The 12,867-nt window shown below is 39.5% G+C and overlaps 1 protein-coding gene across 1 annotated transcript in view; it reads right to left on the bottom strand.

Moving 5' to 3' along the window:
* Nucleotides 1–4,265: 4,265 nt before the first annotated feature.
* LOC101849498 (choline/ethanolamine kinase) overlaps nt 4,266–12,867 on the bottom strand; it is a 19,571-nt gene continuing 10,969 nt past the window's right edge. Inside the window, exons 7-8 of the mRNA XM_035972560.1 lie at nt 5,445–5,564; nt 4,266–4,349 (exon numbers count right to left, since the gene is read on the bottom strand). Of these exons, the coding sequence (XP_035828453.1) occupies nt 4,266–4,349; nt 5,445–5,564 (204 nt within the window). The remainder of the gene's footprint in view (nt 4,350–5,444; nt 5,565–12,867) is intronic.

The following is a 12,867-nucleotide window of genomic DNA, read 5'->3' as shown; positions in this document are numbered from 1 at the left end:
AGAGAGAGAGAGAGAGAGAGAGAGAGAGAGAGAGAGAGAGAGAGAGAGAGAAGAGACAGACAGATATTCTTAGTTTTTAGTAAGAGTTTTACAGCACTTGCAACTGCATAAGGTCATATGAGGGCCAGAAGAATAAAGGTGTTACAAGAGAGTAACAAACATAAAAAAGAAGAAAGGGAGATAAGGGCAATAGATGTTTGACAGGAAAGAAGGAGCAAATCACACCAGAGCACCAGCCAACCACCCACACAGACAGACAGACAGACAGACAGACAGAAGCACCAACACAAACATGGCCAAGTACAAAGCCCACAAGCACAAGAATTGTCCTGCTGCTCACGTTTATTAGCGACAAGTCCCTCTCCTTCTCTCTCTCTCTCTCTGTCTCTTTCAGTCTCTCCATCTCTCTCTCTCTCTCTCTCACACACACACATACACACAGAGGCACGCGTACATGGCATTTATCTACATTATACAACGCTACATATTCAGAAAAAAGCCCCCAAAACAACATTGATTTCTGCTCTCTTTCCCACGAATTTGGCCACTCCCCTCCGAACACTCTTTCTGACAAAAAGGTACAGGTAGGATTCTACTTACAGGACACACATACGAGACACATAAATGACACATGGCTACAGGACACACACAACACATGGCTACAGGACACTTAAATGACACATGGCTACAGGATACATAGCCACAGGACACTTACATGACACGTGGCTACAGGACACAAATACATGACACATGGCTTCAGGACATATGCATGACACATGGCTACAGGACACGCATACATAACACATGGCTACAGGACATATACATGACACATGGCTACATGACAAACAGCTACACGACACATACATAGCACATGGCTACAGGATGCACAGCCCCAGGACACTTACATGACACATGGCTGCACGACACATACACAAAACATGGCTGCAGGATACATACATGACACATGGCTACAGGACACATACACAACACATGGCTACAGGACACAAATACATGACACATGGCTAAAGGACACATACAAGACACACGGCTACAGGGCACACATACATAACACACGGCTACAGGACACAAATACATGACACAAGGCTCCAGGACACATACATGACACATGGCTACAGGACACACATACATGACACACTGCTACAGGACACAAATACATGACACATGGCTACAGGACACATACATGACACAGGGCTACAAGACACATACATGACACAGGGCTACAGGACACATACATGACACAGGGCTACAAGACACAAATACATAACACATGGCTACAGGACAAAAAGCCTTCAAATTCTATTAAGACACAAGAAACCCACCTATAAATTATTTAAAAATTGAATTATGAGCAGAAAATGCACGTCAAATTGCAGCGTACGGGACTGAACAACCCACCCACAAAGTACAGCATTCTGAAGCAGCCCAGAGTCACGATACCACATAGAGAAACCCACCCACGAGTTTCCTCTCTTTATGGGAGAGTAAAAAAAAAAATCAGAAGAAAGAATCAACTTAAAACACACACACACACAACGTCCCACGTGATTTCATCTAAGCCAAGACAAGACGAGACTAAGCCCACTACAGTCAGTATTGGGTGGTAATTTCAACAGAAAAAACCCCTCCCAAAAATAACTCAAACAAAAGTAAATAGTTGACAGAGATTATATATTCCATGAGGCGACAGAATGTGATATGCCATTCAATGAGTCAGTAAGAAACTTCATATTTTCTCTCAAAAGCCTCTTAAATAATCGTGTGATATATAAATATAATATATAAGAAGGTAATTCAAGTGAAGATTGTCTGCTAGTGAAACCTTGTGCTTTCAAAAATAACAAAAATGTTTTCACTCAAGACTTTAATAATAGGAACATACTTACTTGCCGACGATAAATGCAATCAAAATTGAAAAATATAAATAAATCGAAATATTTCTCATGTTATGTTCAAAACAGGTAGGTAAAGGTCTGAAATGCAATACAAATCAAATCAAATGCTGACCGTTGATTAAGTCAAAGAAGAACAAGCTAAACAAGCCATCTATCACAGTGCAAACAGAGACGGGCACCGCCTCAGGGCCGACTTCTTGCTGCCGCGTGCCCGCTCCTTTTTCTAAATGCAAAAAAATGTATCCTTAGACTACACGTTGGCGCTGACGGAACTGACTGTAACTAAACTGTAAATTATGTTTGACACCCCCATCTACACACTCTACCTCCACACACACAAAATCTACCTCTTTTCACCCTTCCAGCCCAATATTTTCAGCATCGCTTGTACCTCCCACTGTCCCAAGAGCGTATATTCTCAGATTCAGAGGGGTACCAAATTTGTGCATTTTTCCAAATTAGTGAACCTAATTAAATTTTAATTTTCGAAATATTTGTTAATATACCTTTAAACATTGTTAAATGTTATTATCTAACCATCATTACAAAGATACTACATCACTTTTTAGAAAGCAAGCCTCTTTTTCTGAAATACAGCTGTATTGGGCCTGGGACTGGGGTTAGGGAGTGCAAAAAAAAAAATGCAGGGGCTGGAAGGGTTAAGAGACTGGCTGCTCTATCTCTACCTGTCAGGACTGTCGCTCTGTTCATTTAAAAAAAACAACTTTCCTCCAGTAAGCACAAATCACAATCAGGCTTGCCAACTTTTGAGATACTGAATTCTGGAATTTTGATTGCTCCTGAGCGCCACTGACACACTTCTGTGACAGGCTACTAAAACCCCCCCAGCTCAAACAAACCAGTGGAGATACAGAGACAGAGAGAGATGAGAATGTAACAGTACAGTTACTACACATATCCCTTCGTCTTCCGCATTTCTATGCCTTCGAGTTTAAGAAAAAATAATTTATTATTAATTTTTTTGGCGGGCGGCGGGGCGGGAGAGACATAGCGCTGGCGTTTCGGGAAAGGTTCGGGAATGACGATGGCAATTCTGGAATTTCTTGAAAAATTCGGGAAAGGTGGCAAGCCTGCACAATGCAAAGCACTGGCTAGATATGTAATGTTAATCATCTGTAATACAGTACACACACATACACAGTTCGTAATTAATTGAAAAAAAAAAGAAAAAAAAGAAGAGAGAAACAACCTTAAAAAATTGCTGTGACATTTCATCATTAACCATTTTCTCATTAATAATATCTCAAGGAAATGGATGAAACCCTTCCCCCCAAAAAAAACCCAACCCAGAGCGAGATAAAAGTAAGTCAAGTCCTGACTGACGTTCGACCCCACAGGATTTGTCATAAATTCTGGACTTGACCAGAACTTGTTGCCCAGTCAAACTTTTACTTTGCCGCAGTTTTTCTGTGACGAACTCACAAAGCTCTGTAAAAATCTACGACATTAGATAAGTGAGAAATTCACTGGTCTAAATAAGTTTTAGTAAGAGTTTTACGGCACTTGCAACACTGTAAGGTCATATAAGTCCTGAAGATTAGAGCTGCTACAAGAGAGTAACAAGCACAAAAAAGAAGGAGGGGAGATAGAGACGATAGATTTTTTATAAGAAAGAAGAGGCAAACCACACCAGAGCACCCACCAACCTCCCACGGAGGAGAGATAAGGACAATAGATGTTTGGCAGGAAAGAAAAGGAGCAAACCACACCAGAGCACTCGCCAACCACCCATGAAGTCTAATTAAATACAACTCCAAACACAGAAGTCTGGTAATACTCGGGACCTCTATCACTTCTTAATCTAAGAATTTTTATACGTCATTGTGATATACACATAACATTCAAAGTCTGCGGACCTGTATAAAAAAAATACCCAGAATTCCAAATGCTTGAGTCTCCTTTAGCTACATAAAAAAAGACCTCGCTTATACCGAAACAAATGATGGCAAGGGAACAAACATTTCAGACAACACAAGGGTCTCAACGATTCTGGACAAAATTGACGCAATTAGCACCCAGAGGGCATGCACCTCGTTTAATAATTGCATTTATATAGCGCATATCCACGCTCGAGAGCATGTTCTACGCGCTTTACAACCATTATTACCCCAGCAGACCCTCTGAGAACACTCAGAAACATTCTCGGCTTCCGCGGAAGCATACAGAGCAAGCTGCGGATTTCACGCGCTCAAACACTACCAAACTGACAAGATCGTTCACTGTCTATAGCCGGGTACCCATTTCCACCTGGGTGAAGTGAGGAAAATTTGTGCAAAGTGCCTTTCCCAAGGACACAATGTCGGGCCCCGGACGGGATTCCAACCCACGACCTTACGGTTGCGAGTCCAAGAGCCATTTCTCCTCTGAATATTTGTTCTCAGATATCGAGGATATAAAAAGCTCTCCATAGGAAAGCTACGGAAAGAAAGAAACAGAAACATCATGATGAAGGCAATATATAACATAATAATAATAATAATATATGAGACTAAAGACATCTAGGATTTCAAAATCTTTCCAAGTAACAATCAACATATTATCAACGATAATGAGAATACATCTTAAGAAATAAAAATAGACAAAATACAAAGCATGCGACCAATAATGTGCTGTACATAAGCACAAAACGCCCACCGCTAAAAGCAGCGACAACTGATTCACCATGACAGAACAATGTATGCATTCTACCATGGCAGTAGCATCGCACGCACAGCTCGGATATGCTCATATTGTTTGACCAATATAGGGGGAAAAATGCAGGGAGCCTCTTGGATATGTGGATTTGGCATCTTATCAAACAAACAACGCAGAAAAAAACCCCAATCAACCAAAAATCATCCTGGAAAAAAACCAACAACAGTTACAACAGATCCACCGGACCTGCCATACATCTTCAGCACTCCATTCTCCTCCTCAGACACAGCCGGAAATACTTCGTAAATACCCCCACAGTGAGTAACAAAGGAATAAACCACACAAGAATCACCCATGAACGTTTTCCACAGCAGCACCTATCTGTACTTGCCCCACAAAGAATTCACGCAAAATTATAATCAATTCTCACAATTTACAAAGTTCCCACACATACAATCTTTCCGACGTGAGAAAGTTGCACAGATCGCTGGAGAACTTATGAACAATTTGGTTCTGCAAATACATTAAATTAAATAGTTACTGATAAATGCAAAGACACAATAGAATCTAGCAGCACTGAGCTAGACGACGTCTCATAATAAGTGCTAAAGATAACTTAAGATTGCTTGCTGTGCTGTGTAAGTAAAAGTTTTACCATAACCCTGTGCTACCAGCACATTTTAAGTTTAACGCAAACCGTAGGTTGAAGTTGAAGACAAACCGTAGGTTTACCGATCATGTAAAAAAAAAAAAAAAGTAAGTTTGTTGGAGAGACAGAGCCTCTCACTTCCCTGATGTACATCTTTGATTGTGCTCTGCCAAGAGAAACGAGACACGATCCCACGCCATGCCACGCCACCACCCCACTCTACCCACCCCAAACCACCATCCCACACCACCGTCCCACACCAACACCCCACACCACACAACCACCCCACCCCACTCCACACCACACAACCAGCCCATGCCACCATCCCACACCTCAATCCCACGCCACTAATAAGGACACCATCAAAAGTTTAAAAACCCACAATGATTGTGCAGACTCATAATCAAAAAGCTACCCAAAATCTCTGTACCACGTGCAAAACACACAACCCCACACAACACTTGATAAACACAACGGCTAAATGCCTCACCCAAACCCTAACCCGAACAGTTAAATGCCTAGCCCAAACCCTAATGGTTAAATGCCAAACCCTAACCCTAACTGTTAAATGCTTAACAATTAAATGCTTAAACCAAACCCAGTTTAATGCCTAACCCAAACTGTTAAATGCCTTACCCAAACCCTAATGGTTAAATGCAAAACCTAACCCTAACGCTAACAGTTAAATGCCTAACCCAAACCCTAACCTTAACGGTTAAATGAAAAGAGGACAACAAACTGCCCTTGTGGGACGCTTCGTACCGACAGCATCATCCATCTTTGTCTCTGATTTCATTGGAACTAAATGCATTTTAAGTACGATTGTGTGTGAGTGCGCATGCGTGCTCGTGTGTGTGTGTCTTTGGTCCTGGAAACATAAAAATTTCCAACTGGTTGACACATTTTTCTATGTAACTGTAACCCATAATATAGAAACATCTGGCACCAAAAGGGGACACGGGACCAAAATTTAAAAATGCGTGATAATTACATAATTCCCAGACACAGGTCCAGAGGGTGATGATGTCACGGGCCAGGCACCAGAACTGACACAACACACCTTCTCCCCACCCCCCCAGCACACCTCCGTAATATAACCCAACGAAGAAACTGCTGCACAGACTGACAAAGTATAGATTCGTTTGTGCGTGCCCGAGGGTCACCTCAGTGAAATTAAATGTACGTAAATCGGTCAAATAAATACTGTGTTGCACAATATCGAATAAAATCTGTTAAACAGTGGGATAAAAACTACTAGACAGCTTACAGTGTGACCAGATAAAGCAAAATACACCCGCAGAAGCAAACTGAGAACTCAAAAAATTATAGTTCCCAATCGTAAAAAAAATAATTTCAACATGGATTTTCATAATGGGGTTGTGAACCTTGTAATCTCCTCTCCGACAAATGCTTTGTTCAGCATCGTGGTGAAATCAGGCGCTTGTCGAAATAAGGAAATAGAAAAAAAAACAGGCATTTTTTCGCCAGTTTGTCAATTTTTATCGAATTTTTTTTTTTTTTTAGCTCAAAATCTTTTTTGTCCACATGACAATATATTTCCATCGGAATTTTACTGAAAAATGATGACTAAAGGTGCAAAATATGTAAATTTTCAGTTTTCAAGGACTCTCAAACTAATGAAGTTACCAAACTTTGGAGCCCATTTTCTCGCCAATTTTACCTCTGAAACCAGGGGACCCCCACCTTCTTCATTTGCAAATATCTCGACTTCTATTCAAGATATTAAAGGGAATTTTTTTCAACCGACAGCAAGACAAATGAACAAGCTTTTGGATGACACCAACAACTTCACATGATTTGACAAACTGGCGGAAAAACACCCATAAAATGACAAGCACCGGATTCCACCGCGTCATGACACAAAAATTTTGTTCAGCATATATCGCTTGACATTGTGGAATGAAAAAAAAATATTTTAAAAAATCAAAAAAATCACAAACTTCCGGAACATATTATAGATGTAAACAAACAGCTAAATACTAAAACAACAACACACTTCTTTCTTTGGTACATTTGGGTTTGGAATCATCAAAAACTTTCCGACCCGGCAACAGCCGAAGATCAGAAGGGTCTCAACAACAAGAAAATTTGTAATCATGACAGCTTGTCACCTCATCAGACAACCCCCCCCCCCCCCCCACTAAAAGTTGTCCTGCTCAAATCGATCATCTCAAATACCAAATGCTGCTTATTTTACACTCTTAAAATCAGAAGCTTCCATAAAAAAAAAAAAAAGTACTTTTCAATTAAATTTAACTTGGTTGGTGACACAATTTCACAGGTCAAAAAATAAAACATTTTCCCTAAAAAAGTGAAATACAGAGCGAAGACATTTCATTCAGCAATTTCTGAGACAGGCAGCATTTTCTACAAACAGTCAAGGTTACGTCTAAAAAAACAAAAAACCGTCAAGATTACAAAAACAAAACAAAAATTTTTTGCTCACTTGTCATTGCACCACACTTTTCACAACTTTGCCCGGAAGCAGATCCATAAATTGTGTTACTTACCAACGGATTAAAAGTGTTCACTATCAAAGCATACAAACCACGTGTTCATTATCTATGCATAACAACTTAAACGACAAACTATCAATGTATTCATTATCCATTCCACGCATAACATCTTAAATCACAAGCTATCAATATTAATTTATATCTTTTTTTTAAAATGGGCTGGTTGTGTAAAATCTGATATATATAATATATTATATAAGTATATTTATGATATATGTAGTTCCTTGTAAAATATCAAGGACACACTTGAATTAACCAAAAAGAAATGCATGACTCCACCTGATATGAAAAAACCCCCCCACTTCCAATGGTAACTGCTATACACACACAGACTGGGGGAACACTGACGCAAGCTGACAAAACGCCATTTTAAAATTCAACGCAGTTTCGAGAAAAAAAGGGGTTTTTTTCTCTGCGCAACCATTGAAAAATAGAGCGCTTCTGAAATTTTAATTTTAATTGATTCAAAAATTAGTTACAGTTCCGCTTTGATTTTTTCACACAAGCAAGGGTAACAGATCAGGCTTTCGATTTAGCAAATAAAAAGTTTGCACCAGAATGCAAAAAAGGCGTATTGTCAGCCGACGACAGAACAGTGAGTGCAGTGTGTGAGAAACATGGTCCCTGACAGACACCAAATGTGCAAGACGCACGGCACAAATATTGCAGAACACAAAATAGAATACAGTACACACATGTACACAGTTCGTAGTCACCCTTCATACACAGTAGTTCACAATCTACATGTTGTACGTATATATAGTTCACAATCTATATACCGTAAATACATAGTTCACAATCTACACAATGTATGTATACATAGTTCACAATCTACACGCTGTACATATACATAGTTCACAATCTACATACCGTGCATTCATAGTTCACAATCTACATACACAGTACGTATACATAGTTCACAATCTACATACCGTACATACATAGTTCACAATCTACACGCTGTACGTATACATAGTTCACAATCTACATACCATACATACATAGTTCACAATCTACATACACAGTACGTATACATAGTTCACAATCTACATACACCGTACATTCAATAGCTCACAACATATGGCTCAACATCACAAAAACTCCAAAACCCCACTTGCTGGCATGATTCCTTCACAAATCAGTACAGCATTTTCTCGCTTAATTCACATTTAAACTAAAAAATTGGCCAGTTTTATCAAAGGAATGTGAAAAAAGAAAGTAAATAAATCCAAAGGATTGTTTCAATCCCAGCAGACCAGATCCTGAAATCTTTACCACAGCCAAAGACATGCATGCTGAACGATCAAAATGATTACTGTTTAGGTGAAGAATTCTCTCTCTCTCTCTAAGACTAAGACTAACACTAAGACTAAGATGGTGCTTTCCTTTGTCCACAGACCACTCTGTCAACAAGTGAAAGTGAAACATACAGATGCCAGGAGGTCAAAACCGCTAGAAGACATAGTATCAAGGAACTTATAGAATTGAAAAACCTGGATTGATAACAACAATTAAAAACAGCATCTCACAGTGTATCTTTCAATCTTTGCCCTGTAATTCAAGTTCAAACTCGAAAAAAAAAAAGTTAAGAACATTGCATGTGGAAAGACTAAAGCTTGGAGCCACAGTGATCAGCAAACATGTTTGAAGAAGAAAAAAAAAAAGAAAAGAAATCTCGCCATGACGTTCACCTCAAATGTAAAAAAACCCAAAGTAACCAATGGTACAGAGACACACTTAGCAACAATCCTGAACCTCTGACAACAGTAGCAGAGACAGTCTACATAACGGAACCACTCTCCCATCCATGTGAGTTCGTTTCATTTCAAACTGCAAACTTTAAGTTAACGAAAGCAAACACAGAGCGAGGCACAGAAATGCATAATAATCAGGTTTAGTTTTAGTTTTATCATATAGGTGCCGAAGATTAGAGGGGTTACAAGAGAGTAACAAACACAAAAAAGAAGGAGGAGAGGTAAGGACGATAGATGTTTGACAGGAAAGAAGAAGCAAACCACACACAGAGCACCCGCCAACCATAATAATCAGGCTGGCTGGCTGGCGATGAACCACAGCAGGTGAACAGACATCATCAACATCTAGACGTACCCCTCTGTGACATAAGTAAGTTTGTATGTCTGACATACTCCATTGTTTTTTCTTATAAATACCAATCACCAAGGATCAAGGCCTGTTGCAAAAAACAGTTCTAGCAATAAGAAAAACCATGACCCTGTCAGAAAAATTCAAAGTAGCGTACGCAGCTGGAATTCATTTTAAAAACAGTAAATTTTCACACAAATTAGAGACCTTTAATACAGAAAGACGTAGCTGTATAAGTGTGGCATCGTGGGGAAATCAGGAGCTCATCAAAATTACGAAACTGAAGAAATTGACATTTTTCTGTCCCTTGAGCAATTGTTATTTTATGATTTTTAAAAAAAATCAAAACTTATATGTGAGGCATCATGGTGAAATCAGGCGCTTGTCAAAATAACAAAATCAAAGAAATCGGCATTTTTTCGGGCAGTGGGCAATGTTTTTCTATTTTTGGCCCAACACTTTCAATGTCCATTTAAAAATACATTTTTGTGTGGATTTTACTGAAAAACATAGATTAATAAAAGCACTAAAAATAGTTCATTTTCAGTTTCCAAGGACTCTCAAGCTACCGAAGTTACCACACTTTAGCAGCCATTTTCTCGCTAATCATTCAATGTTACCTCTGAAACCAGGCGACCCTGATCTCCTTCAACAGCAAAAATTTCAACTGCTATTTAACATAGATGGATATTTTTTTCACCAAAAGGAAGGCAACTGAACAGGCTTTAAGATAACACCAATATCCCCCCCCCCCCCATATGCCCAAAAATTGACGAGCGCCTGATTCCACCACGTCGTGACACATACAATCATTCAAAATACCTTTCTGAAAACAAGAAAAATTTCCCTCTGGGACAAAAAAGTATTATCTCATCTTATCTTACTTCAACATTTCGAAGGCACAAAAGTTGTAAAACTGCAATTTTCTCAAGGGCTCTCAGCTGCGCAAGTCCCCAAACTTTGGCAGCCACTGTCTCGTTAACACTTTGCCGTCTCATCTCGCTGATTGGCGATGTTTACCTCCCAGTTCCTTTGGATTTTCCCCGAATTAAGATTACAAAGTGTTAATTCTTTCTCTGGCACCAGGCAACCTTGACCTCCTTCAACTGCAAATATCTCCACTTATATTCAAGACAGACGGGTATTTTTTTTCCATCAAAAACAAGACAAAGAAACAAGCTTTTAGATTATACCAATTACTCCATATGCCAAACAATTTATGAGCGCCTGATTTCACCAAATTATGAAACGCACTCACACACACACACACACACGCACACACATGTAAAAGGAAAAGGAATAAATGCACAAAAGAATAATCATATATACGTAAAAGGAAAAGAAATAAATACACAAAAGAATAATCATATATATGTAAAAGGAAAAGAAATAAATGCACAAAACAATAATCATATATACGTAAAAGGAAAAGAAATAAATGCACAAAAGAATAATCATATATATACGTAAAAGGAAAAGAAATAAATGCACAAAAAAAGAATCATCATCTATCGGTTCACGACAAAAATCAACCTGCCGGCCTATCACAAAGTTTGTCCACAGAGTAACCAAAGACACGCTGCCACCAGTTATGTCACCCAACAATGCGCACATTTCAAGCACGGCCAAAGTTTCACCACTCATCGAATGAATATCACAACACAACATTTTACCCTTACGCGCACGGTACACAACACTCACTTTATACACCCATCCAAATCTGATTAGATTAGGACACATCCTCAAACTGCGCTGGGTACAATTGAAAAGACACGAAATCATAAATCGCCGCCTCAGAACTATTTAGTCCAAAGTGCGCTCTATAGTTGAGTTTTAAAAAAAAAAATAGTAGAGGGTTTTACAGCGCTCGCAACTGCATAAGGTCATAAAGGCGCCAAGGGTTGGGTGTCAACAGAGAAGTCTTTACAGGGAATCAGACTTAGTTAGACTGCTCACCTCTCTAGCTTCAACAGCACAAGGTCTGCTTCGACTATCAAGGCACCCCGGAAATAGCGGGTCACAAGAGAGTGACAAACATACAAAAGAAGTAGAGGAAAATGACAATAATAAGGATAAGGAAAGAAAAAAGTAGCAGTTCCCTGTTGTAGATCAGGCATAGTTATGAGCGTGACATGAGTCAGCCCATTTACAATTCTACTATGCTTGAATGAGAAATGTCCCCCCCTTTGGGAATGTCCTAAAGACACTTCAGTCAGTGGCACCGCCCCGTGGGGAATAGTTGAGGACACTTAGGACAAAAGTAGTTCCGAGGCGACGAAATGCGAGAAAGACCGAAAGGTTTCTTTTCTGGGCAGGATGTCCAGATACAAGTTTTGTTGTAGGATACGAAAAACGAGGCGGAAGTAAGCAGTTAAAAATTTCACTAATAGGTAGGATATAATATATATGATCAAAATAGGCCTCTCCAGCATTTACGATATGATTCAAGATACTTTCGATCACAAGACTATCAAAGTGACATTCAGCTCTAAACGACTTCTACTAAGATTTTCCTCAGTAACACTGCGAGCAATGCCTAGATTGTCATGTCGGCGGAACAAAGTTGGGGGAAAGAACAAACAGCTGTCCGTAAACTTATGAGACATCGACCTTTTATTAAATTTGGTTGCTTTTAAAGACAAGCGGGCCAACCCAAATTTCGGGGGTTTCCAGAAATGTTGACCTACGTTAAAAAAAAGGGCATTACCCAACCTATAGGAGAAGTTTGGTTTCATTGGTGTGTATATTCGTTTGGTTATAGAGAAAACTCTCCTGGTCTTTTAATGAAACTGAACAAGGGGCAAAAACTTTACCTTCTCGATTTTCTCAAAACAGCATTTTTCGGGACAGCCCACTTGTCCTTAAAAGTGACCATTTATTGCAACACCTACACCCCACACATCCTCACCACCTCTCTGCATAACCTATGTATGTACTGTAACACCGACCCACACACCCACCATCTCCCTACACAAAGTATATATACCACGTATTGAAACACCTCCCTCCC

Source organism: Aplysia californica, unplaced genomic scaffold, assembly GCF_000002075.1.
Source record: "Aplysia californica isolate F4 #8 unplaced genomic scaffold, AplCal3.0 scaffold00741, whole genome shotgun sequence".
NCBI lineage: Eukaryota > Metazoa > Mollusca > Gastropoda > Aplysiida > Aplysiidae > Aplysia > Aplysia californica.
Note: the sequence above shows the minus strand (reverse complement) of the source record. Positions and strands in the feature narration are given on the sequence as shown.